This window comes from Condylura cristata, unplaced genomic scaffold, assembly GCF_000260355.1.
Source record: "Condylura cristata isolate star-nosed mole 26May11 unplaced genomic scaffold, ConCri1.0 scaffold00002, whole genome shotgun sequence".
In the NCBI taxonomy this organism is placed as follows: domain Eukaryota; kingdom Metazoa; phylum Chordata; class Mammalia; order Eulipotyphla; family Talpidae; genus Condylura; species Condylura cristata.
In genome coordinates, this window is record NW_004567103.1 from 69,354,091 (window position 1) to 69,368,870 (window position 14,780).

At 33.6% G+C, this 14,780-nt stretch overlaps 1 protein-coding gene across 1 annotated transcript in view; it reads left to right on the forward strand.

Annotated features, from left to right (window-relative positions):
* The window catches only part of LRP1B (low density lipoprotein receptor-related protein 1B), a 1,583,276-nt gene that overhangs the window by 1,364,201 nt on the left and 204,295 nt on the right, over positions 1-14,780 (forward strand). The window contains exons 41-42 of the mRNA XM_012727834.1: positions 2,984-3,167; positions 7,770-7,855. Of these exons, the coding sequence (XP_012583288.1) occupies positions 2,984-3,167; positions 7,770-7,855 (270 nt within the window). The remainder of the gene's footprint in view (positions 1-2,983; positions 3,168-7,769; positions 7,856-14,780) is intronic.

Genomic DNA, 14,780 nt, shown 5'->3' on the forward strand with positions numbered 1-14,780 from the left:
AGAAATAACAAATTGAAATTCCATATTTAGGAAACTGCCTTTGATAGAAGTTGGTATCATCCAAATAACTATTGAATCACACTTTTAATTGCTTTATAGAGAACTCACACAGAAAAACTTGATAAATATCTTCACAATATCATCATTTTTATTTTCACTTCTCTGAAGGTATCACAGAAGGAAGTGAGAATTCTAGCTAAAACAGTTTTTAATCATTTAGGAAGTCTGTATAGATGATGCCTCACTGAATTGTTAATGATTGAGTTACTGATTATGTACATGTATCAAAACTATTGAGTGAATTGAAACATCTCTTGTGGGAAAGAAGACACAACAAAATTTAAGGAGCTGAGAGCCACATGATACAGCAGACTTCTGTTTTGCCTACTACTCTGCTCAGCAGTGCATTTCAGTCAATCTGCCTGTTCTGCTCCCCCCTCTGTCTCTGGTGAATCCTCTCACCTTTGCACTTCTGTACGTACTCCAGGTCTTGTATGCATAGATAAATACAGATTAAAAAAATAAATGAAGCTAAATTTAGATATTGTAGACTGTGAATAATGTTCATGTTTGCTATAAAACAAATACAATGTATCTAACCAAGGGAACAATAACATTTAATGAAAGAAAAACTCTTATTTTGATGGGAAAGATAATTTACCATATAAAAATAAATGTACATCAGGGAGAGGAGTAAATATCAATGTATACATGATAAGTAAAATAGTCAATATTTCCAAGTAACACTTTTAATCACTTCAGAAAGTTATTCTAGAAGTAATAGAAACAGTTTGAATAGCTATATTTCTTCCTAGTAACTGTTTACCCCCATATAAATATTAATAAAAATCATGAAAATTTGAAATAGTTATTTATGAGGAGGAACATTAAGATGGTATTTAATATATATAAATCTTATTAATAAAATTATTTGTTAAAATAAAGTTGAATAAATTTTAACCCATATTTTCTATTAAATATAAGTGATCATTATTTTCTTTAATTTATAAAAATTAGGCACTAGAATTTCTCTATGATTTCTTTTGATTATTTGGAAGAAAAATTGATTTTGTTAAAAACAAGATTAATCTACTGGAGAGAAAATTCTCTTTTAGAAATATTCCCTTTCAATAAGCATACATTCAAGTTCCTTTAACAAGTTATTGTAAACCATAAATGTTCTAATTTCATTATATTTGCTAGTTTTTACCATATTTTACCTTCAAGAAATTAGCTTTCTATAAAAACTAAATTGTATATTTGATATCATGGTTCTATAAACCTGACATTAGCTATTAAATGTGATTTTCTGACACCTAATTAAAATTGGTATATTGTTTATTTTTATTATACTGTTTGAGAGAACTTCATACATTCTTGCAAATTCCATTGATTTGCCCTAAAATGCCCCTTGAATTTACACTATCCCTGTGGCTGCCTATGGTCTTCCAGTTTCTTCACACCATGATCACATTCTAGTGTTTCCAGTAATGTCTGTTTTGTTTCCTATCAGTTTCTCATTTTCTTTCCTAAAGTTATTTATTTTAAAAATTGTGACAAAATATGCTTGATAAAATTTATCATTTTGACCATTTTTAAGTGTATACTTCATTTAAATTAAATATCTCATTTTCTTTTGCTCTAGAGCAAGTGTCTATTCCCCTGACTTTCTATATGTAGAACAGATAAGACTACTCAAGAAAAATAATAATATCATAGGCTAATTTATGATAAGGCAAAGTTGTAAAATCAAACTCTAGCTTTTCTTTGACTACAGTGTACTACTGGGATCTGGATATTGAAAACACTTTCCATAATGCTGAGGATTATTAGATAAATATTGGTGCAAATAGTTAAAGATAAAAGCACTGAGAACTTAAAGGGATTCTTTCCTTGTGAAAGATTTATTAAAAGGTACTGATTTCTCTTTTGAGTACTTTCAGGTGATGTTGATTTTGCTCCCCTCCCCTGCCAAATAGTGAAAATATATTTTTTACCTAAAAATTAATTCCACTATTCAATGAATTGTTTGCAGATTATTTAATAACATGTATGCCTAACACTTTCCCCAACAGAAATAACATTTGAAATGCTTAGTATGATTAACTCCTAAAAGCTAATAAAAGCAACTTAAGAGTCCCTTCTTAATTCACTATCCTTCAAAATGCTCAAGTTTTTTATTCAAAGGCCACTAAGAGTGTTGATAAAGGTTAATGTGATCATTACCATCTGGTCAATTATAGCTTCATTTTGTATAATTATGATTTTCATATGCTACTTGGCAGGGACTGAAAGTCAATGACCAATCACAGCATAAAATTTTTCAGTGACATTGTAGTGAGAATTGATATACCAGCTAAAAAATATATTTCTTATCATTATCAGATGGATATAAATAACATGATAGAGGTGCTCACGAAAGTTTGATTAAAAAAAAGTATAAAAGTATAATTTGTGGTGGGATAGCTATGCTATTATTTCTCCAGGCAACATTATATGCCTGATTGTGAAATCAGATCAGATATGTAAACAATCTTAAGATAATAATACCTACATCATATTTCTTTAAGGCTCTGAAGTAACCTTTGACAATGGTGGTAATATTTAAAACTCCATGTAAGGGTAATTATTGCAGTTGTTCACATCTTTCATAGTGATATATAATGCAATAGAAAAAGAATAGAAGAATAGTTGACAGTTTAGTTGTTTTCATTGCAGTTCTTTAGCCAAATGGTTTTGGGGATCTCTGTTACTTTGAGCAATCATGTGGATCTTAGAAGATCAATGAAGATATTTGAGAGAGTGCTTTTGTGACTTTATTTTCTCATAATTGCGATTCTTATGAAATCAGTATGGAAAAGAAAAGACTTCCTGATAACTATTCTTAAATGATTTTCTTGCTTAACTCAGGCTAAAGGAATATCTGATAGGGAAAGACAGTGATGATGATATGAATTGATTATGCTTGTTTTTCATTCTCCAGTGCAAATGCTGGCCTGGATTTCAACTGAAGGATGATGGTAAAACATGTGTAGACATTGATGAATGCTCTTCAGGCTTTCCATGTAGCCAGCAATGCATCAATACATATGGGACCTACAAGTGCCTCTGTACAGATGGGTATGAAATACACCCTGATAACCCAAATGGCTGCAAATCACTATCAGGTATGGAATTGAACTTGTCCACTGATCCAACCTAAGTTACAAAAATGGATCCTGAAATTTATGACCATACTACTGAATTTACTCTTGCTTGCTATTTCAGAAAAATCAAAATTCTTTTCTACTAACTTGATATGGAAAATTGGGGTGCTGTCCTCACCATATTTTTTTTGTAACAGTGCATTATGGTCTACTGAATTATCAAATGTTTTATGGATTTTAAGAGTGCTCTTAAGTGAAAGAATTTTCTCTAGTTTCCTGATAGATCATAGAAATTCAGGACCCAGTTGGACCAAGACTATAAAAAGCTTATCGTGACAGTATTGTAATACTTTACAACATTCTTTTACATGCATATAAAAAAAAAGCCCATCAGCTATATAAGGCAATTTGAAATCTTACCATGTTTTCAGTGATTCTCTTAATCAAATACTATTAAACTTCTATTTATTCTGTCATGTGTTTGCCTCAATAGTAGAGTGTTTGACTTTGTAAATTAGAAAATTTGATAAAACACAGCATCAACTTTGAAAATATTGTAATTCATTAGGGCAGATATCAAACAGATTTAAAATGAGGTAAAGCAGTATATATGAATGGCTATTAAAATGGGCAGAAAATGGTGTATATGGTATCTTTCACCCCCTTTGTGTGGGTGTGTATGTGTGCGTGTGTGTAAAGGGGTCAAGTGGTAATGCCAGTTTGTCATATAGATATATGAAGGTGAATGAATTTAGAGACTTAGATGTTCCTCATCATTTCATGAAACAGTACAAGGGATAGGAATTTGAAAAAAATACTTAACTATTTAAAATTTTGCATATTATGGAGAAAAATAAGTCTTCAATTTTTTTTTTCATTCTCATTTACTTATTCTTGTAATAGTCTTACCCAAATCATTGTGTGTATTATTTGGAGCTATTGCAATGTTCCTATCTTACTGTTTTTGGCCAAGACATGATTTGCTACACCTCTGAGATGGTGACATGATTTAAGAAAGCATAAAATTTCAAAACCATTCAGTGTTTTCATTGCTTTAAACTTTTCACCAAAGATTGTATGGGAAATAATGAATGCTAATGATTACAGTTTGAGTCTTGTGATATCATATATCTATGTTGTAGTTGTTTTAGTTCATGATTAGAAGCTAGTAATAATTTTGATTTAAAAAGTGTTCCTCTCATTTAGAGGTTAGATTTTTTTTCAAATACTTTGAAATGTAATTTAAAAATTATTATATTAACCTAAGGTATTAAAATACATTGATTCAGTCATTCATATACATAATATGACAACCACCATAATTTTAACTAATGCTTTCATCACTTTACATAATTGCCATTTATACTTTGTGATCAGAAATTTTAAAATCTACTCTCTTTGTAACTTTCAAACATAGAGTACTGTGTTATCTGCAGTCTTAGTAATGTGCATGAGAACCTTAGACTAAATCTTTTTTTTTTTTTTTTTTTAAGATTTATTTATTTGTGCATACAGAACAGGGGTACAGGCCAGAGGCTCAGGGGCGGTGAGAGGCTTCACCAGAGACAGAGTGGGGAACAGAACAGGCAGATCAACGAAGTACACTGCTGAGGGGAGCAGCGGGCGGGTCAGGAGAGGTCTGCCACGCCATGTGGTCTCCTCCAGGGCAGGCGGGAATCGAACTCATGCGGAAGCGGCTTTAGATTCTCAGTGCTGTGCTTTAACCCGCTGCGCCACCAGGGAGGGCCAGACTAAATCTTTTAATACCTTAAACCAATAGCTTCACATTTCTTTCACCCCTTCAGATGCTACTAACCAGCATTCCACTCTCTGTTCTAGCCTTTGTAAATACAGGTCTTTCTCCAACTAATTTCACTTGTATAATATCCTTAATGACCAGCTATGGTATTCCAAAGAGCAGGACTACCTTCTTTCTCATGATTGACTAATACTCCACATATGTACATATATGTAAAATATTTGATGCATTTGTTTATCTGTTGATGGGCACTTAGGTTATTTCCTTGTTTCTCTAGCTTGACTATTGTGATTAATAGTCAATAAAATATTAATAAGCAATAAAACTATAAACATAGTAGATATCACTTAGATATCTTGATTACATTTCATAGAAAGATAGATTGATGTACATATGTACATTGATAGATAATATGTTAATTCAATTTAAAAAAATTGAGGAAATGCCATGCTATTTTCTATATAAAAATAGCCTGTTTATTTTCCCATCAATAGCATACAAAGATTCCTTTTTTCCACAACTTTGCCAACACTAACTTCTTTTTAAGAATACTCATTCCTACCATGTGATATGACATTCATTGTGGTTTTGATTTGCCTTTTCTTGGTGACAGAGATGTTTAAGTATCTTTTCATTACCTATTAGCTATTTGAACATTTACTTTGAAAAAAAAAAAAAAAACCTATTCAGTTTTTCTGCAAATTTTTTTTAAGATTTATTTATTCATATACAACTGGGGTACAGCCCAGAGATGAGGAGGGTGAGAGAACTCACCAGAGACAGAGTGGGGAGCAGAACAGGCAAATCGATGAAATACACTGCTGAGGGGAGCAGTGGGCAGGTCAGGAGAGGTCTGCCACGACATGTGGGTCACCTCCAGGGCAGGCAGGGATCAAACTCATGCGGAAGTGGTTTAAGCTTCTTAGTGCTGTGCTATAACCCACTGTGCCACAAGGAAGGGCCCATTCTTCTGCAAATTTTTAAGTTAGAGTTTTGGTGGTGTTGATTTACATGAAATATTTATATATTTTGGATTTTTAAACCCTTATAGATACATGCTATACAAATATTTTCTCCCATACCATAGTTTTATGCTGATTGTTTTTCTCCTGTACACAATTCTTTTAGCTTGATATCCTTCTACTTCTTTATTTTTGCCTTTCTTTTGTTTTTTTTTTTTTGTGTGTGTGTCATAATAAAAAAATCTTTACTAAAACCTGTGTCAAGAAGCAGTTTCCTCATGATTATTCTAGAAACCTTACAGTTTTAGGTTTTGCATATAAGTTGATAAGAATAGGATTGCCTAAATATTGAGTGAAATATGACTGATGCAATTCATATTTACAAATTTAGAAATGTTTTCAAAAAGATGGCAAGTCTCACCACTAAAACTGGAATGATAGGTAAGGCTGCTGTCATTGCAACCAGGAGTATGGATAGTTAGGATGTGTGTCTCATATTTCTGGTCCCTTACATAGAATACACTAAAATAACCTATAGCTCTTATATATTTTCTATAAAACTAAGTATTAGCTAGAAAGCACTGGTTTTAAACATAAACTGATATGAAAATAACTACTAATAAGTGATTTATAATAAAATCCAGATAATATATATGCATTTCCTTTTTAATTAAAAAAAAAAAAAAAGCTAGCCTTGTTTACCTGGCAGCTAAAGATTATGAATACATCTTATAAACAAAAATATTTAAAAAGAATTTGAGCAATGATTTTACTAAATTGATCTCGGAATATAACAATAAAGGATGTGTTCACATTGACTTTAAATTATCCAGATACCAAATAAAATATACTCTGAACAACTTTAGAAATATGTTTTGCTTAAGAATCTATTTGCTTTCACATAAATTCTGAAAAGTAAACCAATATAAAGTTTTAGAAGTTGTTCATCTAAAAGAAACATGGCCAAGTTCTTGTTACATTTCTAGATTTAAAATAAAGGAGATACCAGAACAACAACAACAAAATGATAAGAGGAAATAAAGGCTGATAAATTATTAAGAAATAAGACTCGAGGAAAGGTAAAATTAACAAACAATAATTATAAAAACTGAGGATCTGAGTTTATTTAGAAAAATACCAAAGGAGATGAAAAACATGTATTCAGGTAATGATACTCTTGGACTTTATCAGACTTCTGGGAATTTAAGTTGACTGATTATCAAGATAGAATTTTGTTTTTTTAAGATTTATTTGTGCATACAAAACTGGGGTACAAGCAAGAGGCTCAAGGGGTGGCGAGAGGCTTCACCAGAGACAGAGTGGGGAGCAGAACAGGCAGAGTGATGACGTACGCTGCTGAGGGGAGCAGCCGGTGGTCAGGAGAGGTCTACCCACCATGCGGTCACCTCTAGGGCAGGCGGGAATCGAGCTCAATGCGGAAGTGGCTTTAGCTTCTCATTGCTGGGCTCTAACCGGCTGCACCATCAGGGAGGGCCAAGAAAGAATGAATATTTATTTGCTCTGTATTTTTGTAAAAATAAATGTAGATGATTCATCTTTACAATTCATTTTTAAAATCTGATAATAGCACTTGATATTTCCCACTAATTTCAAATAAATTAGGTAATTTAAGGCTAGAGATCATTGAAGGAAAGAGAGAGGTGACTTTAGAATTATCTTTTTTTTTTTTTTCTGCATAGGTATTTGCTGACTTTTCAAAATTGTAATCAACTGAGGTGTTTAGTGTAATTTTTTTTTTTTAACATCAGTCTGCTGTGGGGGTGGGGGGAACTTCATTTGAGTTTGTATTGCTGCATAAGCTAAACTTAAGTTTTCAATTTGCAAGCCATAAACTAAAAAATGTGTGTGTGTATGTTTGTGTGTTTTTCTCCTGGTATTTAGAGGAGGAACCTTTTCTAATTCTTGCTGATCATCATGAGATAAGAAAAATTAGCACTGATGGCTCCAACTACACACTTTTGAAACAGGTAAGATTTCCCCACATGATTTTATAACATTTAATTTGGATGATCCCCTTATATGTCAGCGCATGGGAATACCTTATAGTTAGAATTTATGAAACAGTTATTTATGGATCCTTACATTTATGTATATGAAATTGCTCTAAACTTTATTCTGTTGAATTTATCCAGGTAGTGTTTGTCACATCATGTCAAAGAAAGTAAAATACACTAAGTATAATTAATGCAAGGGGAAAAACATCTCAAGATTAGTGAGATTTGTGAAAGCATAGAATTGTCTTTTAAAATATTTTTCTCATTATCCAAAGTGCTCCCCACCCATGGGGTTTAAAAATATAATTTTTGTTCATAGTAACAGGGAGTAAAATAGGATGGATTTGGGGGTAAATTTGGAATTAAAAAGGAGCAAAGATGTATTTATAATGCATTCATATTTAAGGTTGTGAGACACCTACTCATTTTACTCTCTTCATCACACAAGCCTATCTGCTTGAAAAGAATCTGGGTTGCCCTGTTTTGACATTTGAGTCCTATTTTCAGAATTTACTTGCATATGTTATGTGTGTTGAAAAGGTGTGATTTCCATTCTTTGACAAGAAAGAAAGCTGTGAACTGCTCATTTCAACTTTTTCCAATTCCACAGTGGAAATAGCAGAAAATCAAATAATTGAAACTATGCAGATTAATAAATTGACTGAGAAATTACATACAATTTGTTTTCAGGAAAAGCTTCTTTTGGATACCCTTAGTTTGTATCTGTACTGCTACAAATTTCTATTTTCTCCAAAATGTATCAGTAACAGACTATATGAAAGCACTATTTGGAATAAGTGTATCAAAGATAAAAATATCTCTTTTTCTTATACTGTGTTTATGCCAGCATTGGGCATAGATGAAAATGGGCATTGTGCCATAGATTGAAAATGAATATTTTGTATCAAAATCAACTGGTTACTGTAAGCCAAAGACATTCCATGGGGGTGAGAAGGGAATGGAATTAAAAAAGGGATGGAAAGAGCAGAAGGGACTATGGTGATAGCACATGGGTGAATCAGTGGTGGGAATTATATGGGGTCTATAAGCAGGCTGAGAAAGCAGACATTGTATAAAAATGAAAAAATGATGCAAAAAATATATACAAAACAAAAAAAGAAAATGAACATTATATATTAAAATTCAGATTTCTGGCTATGCAAGAAAAAATAGGATGGTTTAACAATGTCAGGTTCACATCCCTGAAAGGCTACCATCCAAGCTGTGTAGCAGCTGCCACTTAGACATACCACTCACACACACACACACACACACACACACACACACACTCACACGCGCACACACACTCACATACACATTTCCTGTCAAATTGAGATGTTTGCTCTTGAGTTTTGACAGTGTCATCCTCTACTTTATAATACTACTTCTCTACTTTATAATACTACTTCTCTAAAGCTAGATCCTTTGGAGATAAGGCAACATATAAAGCATTTCCATGTCATTTATAAAAGCTAAATGGAAAACTTTTGAGAAAATAGCTATTAGATGTCGGGACCATCCCCGATTTCAGGTTGTAGAGAGGCTGTCACAGGCAGAGTCTCAAGGTGGGAACGACATCGGCAAGGCGATACTCTAAAAATTGGAGAGCGGGGAAGACACGGGAGTCGAAGTTGGGTGCAAATCTTCCTGCTCTGCCTTCAGCAGAGGTTTATTTTTATACATTAGGAGTAAGTAGTGGGATGATATCAGCACACAAACTGGTCTGAGATATTACAATCATCTTTTTTTTCTAAGAACAGTTTGGGGTTGTTTTGACCCTTGCTTGAGATTACAACATTCTAAAATCAATCAAGGTAAAAAACAGATACATAAGTGCACAAAATCTATGACTAATATTACTATAGTGGAGATCATCTAAGATAGAAGTCCCTTAAACCTTATCTACTATTTAATGGGTTTTTGTTTTTCTACCTGAGTCATCTTGGGAGACAGAAGAGGAAATTCCTTGCTAATCAAATCTCTGAATAGGAGATATAAGTGAATTTTCTTTATCTAAAGACTATATAGTAGAATCCTGAAAAACTAGCCAGAAGACTTTTGTGAATTCCTTTAAGGTGTATCAGGTGGAAAACTTGATTAGATTAAAAAACAGGCAACCTGGATGAATTTCCACATCTAAAGGCCAAACAATAGGAAGTTTGAGTAATTCTTTAAAAAGCTGAATAGAAGGCTAGATGAGATAATAGAATGATAAGATTTGGGTTATCCTCCATCCAGCAGTGAGAGAGACTTTGCAAAAACAGCCCTTTTAATTTTATCAGTCAGTAGTCAAGTCACTTGACTTCAGGGGAATTTTTTCACCCTGGTGCAGTGCTTGCTTGTCAAGGCAGGCAGGCCTTGTGCGGCCGAGGCAGTCCAATTGTAAGCTGAAAGTTGCTCAGAATATTTTGATATTATGGTTATACAAAAAAGGGAGGTTATAACATAAGTTAGCGTGGAAAGTCTGATTTTTCAGAGCAATTCCCCTCCATCCAGACCATGTCTGACGACAGAGGTTGCATAGCTCGTGTCAACTAGACAGCTATCTTAGGAAATGAAATATATAAGAAATATTCATAGGGAGCAAGTTTTAAGTGTACATTACTTTTAAAACAGAACAGTTTTTTTTCCCCAAAAGGATTTTCTACAAGATTTAATGTAATTACTTAATTTGCTGCTGCCTAATTGTTAACTTATATCAAATTTTTTAAATGTTGAAAATTCTCTCTTTTAGACTATTTTTTTCCGTGTCCACTCTAAGTCTCTATATACCCTCATGGTCTCTGGAAATAGAACATGGTTGTTTTCTCTTTACTGAGCTGTTTTATTTATTTGTTTTGTTGTGTGCTATTTTTTTTCTTTTAAACTGTACTCTCTTAAAGTCCTTTCCTTAGAATATTCTTAGCTCAAGTGAACCACAAATTGAGCTAATATAACAACAATATTTATTGACTTCATGAAAAAACTACAATGATAGTTCCTTGCTTCAATTTCCAACCCTGTGGCTCAGGATATTCCTGCTGGTTTCCCTGTTGTTGTCTTTCATGGCTAATATGTTATCAGGAATTGTTCTTAATGAAGCACAGTGATTCTTTTTCCTCTACGCATCATTTAAGTCTATTTCATCTTACCAAGCCACTTTAATGCACACTTTCAAACATATTTTTTCCCCATGGCATAATTTTAAACTGTTGCCAATCACTGGGCCCAAAGTAGAAATGCATTTCAAATAGTTTTCTTATTGAAGCATTTATGGAATTGAAGATGGTATAAGGAAGATGAAGTCTGTGAGGACTCTGAAAACTCATCTTTGTATGAACATTTACACCTAGTCAGTAAGGAAAGAGAAGCTTAAAAATATAGTCACCCTTATACCTAGTTTTACTTGCAGGATGCTTGAATTACATAATTTCAGTCAAGAAACATATCTCTTAACCACTCTCACAGCATTATAGACATTTTCGAGGTTTGCAAAGCAGAAGAAACCATTTTTTTTTAAAGATTTATTCACACAGAATTGGGGTACAGGCCAGAGATGCAGAGGGTGAGAGGATTCACCAGAGACAGAGTGAGGAGCAGAACAGATTGACCAAGTACACTGCTGAAGGGAGCAGCGGGCAGGTCAGGAGAGGTCTGCCACACCATGTGGATCAACTTCCGGGCAGGCAGGGATCAAACTCATGCGGAAGTGGCTTAAGCTTCTTAGTGCTGTGCTTTAACCCGCTATGCCACCAGGGAGGGCCAGAAGAAACCATTTTTTAAGATAGTTTGTCTATATTAGAAGTTGAAAATAGAAGTAATATTGCTGCATGTTTTCTCTAGACAAAATAAACTAATAACAATACCTCAATTATCTGCAAATTCTGTAGGTAGATGATTAGTAACAGTAGCTTACTCTAATATCTTTGTTATGGACTGTGGCACAGGAGGGTCATTGGCATCTCTTGAAAGAATTTCACAAAACACCAGAATGAAACCAAAAGCAGTTTAGAGGACAGATACTGCAAAAGGCAGTGGCTGTCTCAGGAAAGGAGTCTCACTGCACCGAGCAGTAAAGCAGCAGTTTTAGGTTTCATTTTTTCTTTCTCTGTGAGGAAGGGTACTGCTTAATTATGCATACCTCATTCTCATCACTGCTCTTGATTCTGGACAAATTGAAACGACCTCTCTCCCTTGCTTTTCAAGTACAGTCAGAGAAACTAGTTAAAACCATTTCCCCAAACCTGGCAGCCCTGCTACACCTTAGCTAGTACTTGAAACAAAGCTAGAGCCCCAGCTGGACCATGGGAATGCAAAATGCAGTTGTGCCCCTCTGGGGTAGTGTGTGAGAGCCCTTTTTATTTCCCTAACATCTTGAATTTTATTCTCATTTTTGTAGTCAGTAACAATCTCATGACACCTTATTGCATAAAATTATAGCAACTGAAAGAATTCTTTTTTTGCCCTATATATTCTAAGACATCATTGTCGCCAGGCCAGCAATAACCTAAATTCATACACCACATTTAGAAAATGTACTTTAATAACATGGATTTTAGAAATGAAAATTAATCAAGTAGCTTTGCAATATGTTATCCAATTCAATTCTAACAGTGCCTTTTATTCCAGTAAAATTGTGGAGAGAAAACAAAACACAATTTCCTAAATTAATCATCTTGAACCAAAGGGTGCAAATCTTCAGCTACAGAAATGAAAGAAGCAAATGGGATTTTGATGAAACCAATTTTCAGCTCTGAAACCACTGGGATGACTCAGGTTTTCAGATAGTATTTTGACCATCCCCTTGCTGTTTTAATGCCCATTGCATATGATTCTGCAAAGAGAGCAATGCCCTGTTTTCTGTGGGGATTAGTGTAAAGCTATAGAAAAATGACCAACTTGGAATATATAGATGTGTTAGAATTCAGACCTTCAGTTCCTCTGCTTTTACAACTTTAATTTATTATAGTTGACTTGCTAAGCTTGGAATTGAATTTTCATTATCTAAATTGATTATTGTAAAGGACGGAGTAGGATAATTCTCCCACAACTGGTGATTGTAGGTAAATCTTTGCTAGCATTAAAGACAAGTTTCTCTCTCCCTTTTCCTCATAAAGCTTTACTTTATCCATCTGATTGCCAGGTCATCACAGAACCCTAATCCATTTACCTAAATCTCCTTCCAGGGGAAAAAAGAATCTGAACATGGAAAATATTGTAAAATGAATGAAAGGATATTGAAATGAATGTATTAAACCTTCTATAGAACTTGGAGTATATTCAATTTGTATTATTAAAATCTTGAATTATTTTCCATAGAAAATTTCTCATTTTTATGGCTAAATGCATTTTGTTAATGGGTCCCCCAGTTTGCCTATAAATGGATAATTGAAGAATTTTTTGAATTTGAAACTGAATAGTAGCTACTATTTTTAGTGTTTGTTATATTGTCTTGATTGCAGTGTCTGTAAGTAATTTAATGCATTTATTTATCTGGGTGTGGTGAGGAGTTTGTCCTGAGAAATATTGACTTCCTGAATGAAAGACAAACAATTTTTTGTGATAAAGTTATTTCAAGTTAACTTTGCAAGCTGGAGCTGGAGATAGAGACTGGTCATGTTAAGTCAGTATATGATTTGTTTCTATGATCTTAACACTATCACTACTAGGGTTTACCCCAGCTAAGAAAAGGAAAAATAAATATTAGGTAGGTAAAACCTACTCTGATGGGCATGTTTTAACTTGGAGCTACTTGGAAAATCTGAACAGTAATAATTTAGCCTGAACTGAGTCTTACAAAGAGATTTATTAATCTAAGCCAGTGTTTACTTTATTGTCAAATTCTGAACTTTAACGATAGATGTGGAAACTAAAATGAGACCTAGGTTTTCCTTATTCTCTTTCCTTTCTCTCACAAACTAAACCAATGAAAGCAAATAAAAAACCTACTCCAAGAAAATATTAATCCTTAATTATAGAATTACAACTATTCACAATGACCCATAAAAGAATCGCATACTTAACTATAATTTGGAGTGATTCATGATATGAGTAAATATAAGATATCAATATAAAAACACATATAGTGCCAAATAATTTTAACCCAGGAATATTTATATACTGATAAACTATTTGAACATAAAAATAAGTTAACAATTAAAACTCTGATTCAATTTTGTTAGTCCATTTAAGTAGTAAATCATGCTCTAACAATAGGTCAGAATTAAACTGAGCCTTAAGCTGTTATTTGAACCATTCAACTGAGAGTCCCAAACCCTGATGTACAATCTTTGTGCAAATCAAACAGCAAAATGGCCAAGCCATAGAGCTGTAGTATCCAGAAAACCATCAGCTGAATTCAGTTTTGTTATCTACTAAAAAATTCATAACTATGAGTCCACAGGGAGGCTTTTCCTCATATTTTCAGCATATAGAATAAAAAGATGTTGACTATCCAGTTCCTCTTTGGCCAAATAGTCTCCTAAGATTATAACTTCTCATCTCTAATATGACACTGTATGGCCTTAGGGGCCACTTTAAGCAGGAAAAAAGAAGGTGCAATTACATTGTTGAGACAAAAGCTTTCGTGGAAAACAAAATTTCTAAGCCTCCCTGGCTATTACCAGTTGGTTATTCCAGTACTCATATCTTCAAGGATGTTCTGTCTTTCAATTTAGATATTTGCTCCTTACTACAGTCCTCTATAAAGCAAATAATAATAGCAATAAAGTGTTTCTCACCTCATCTTTTTTTTTCTTTTTTTTTAAGATATATTTATTTATGTATATCGAAACTGGGTATAGGCCAGAGGTGTGGGGTTGGTGAGAAGATTCACCAGAGACAGAGTGAGGAGTAGACAGACAGGCAGACGGATGAACTACACTGCCGAGGGGAGCAGGAGGCAGAACCGAAGAGGTCT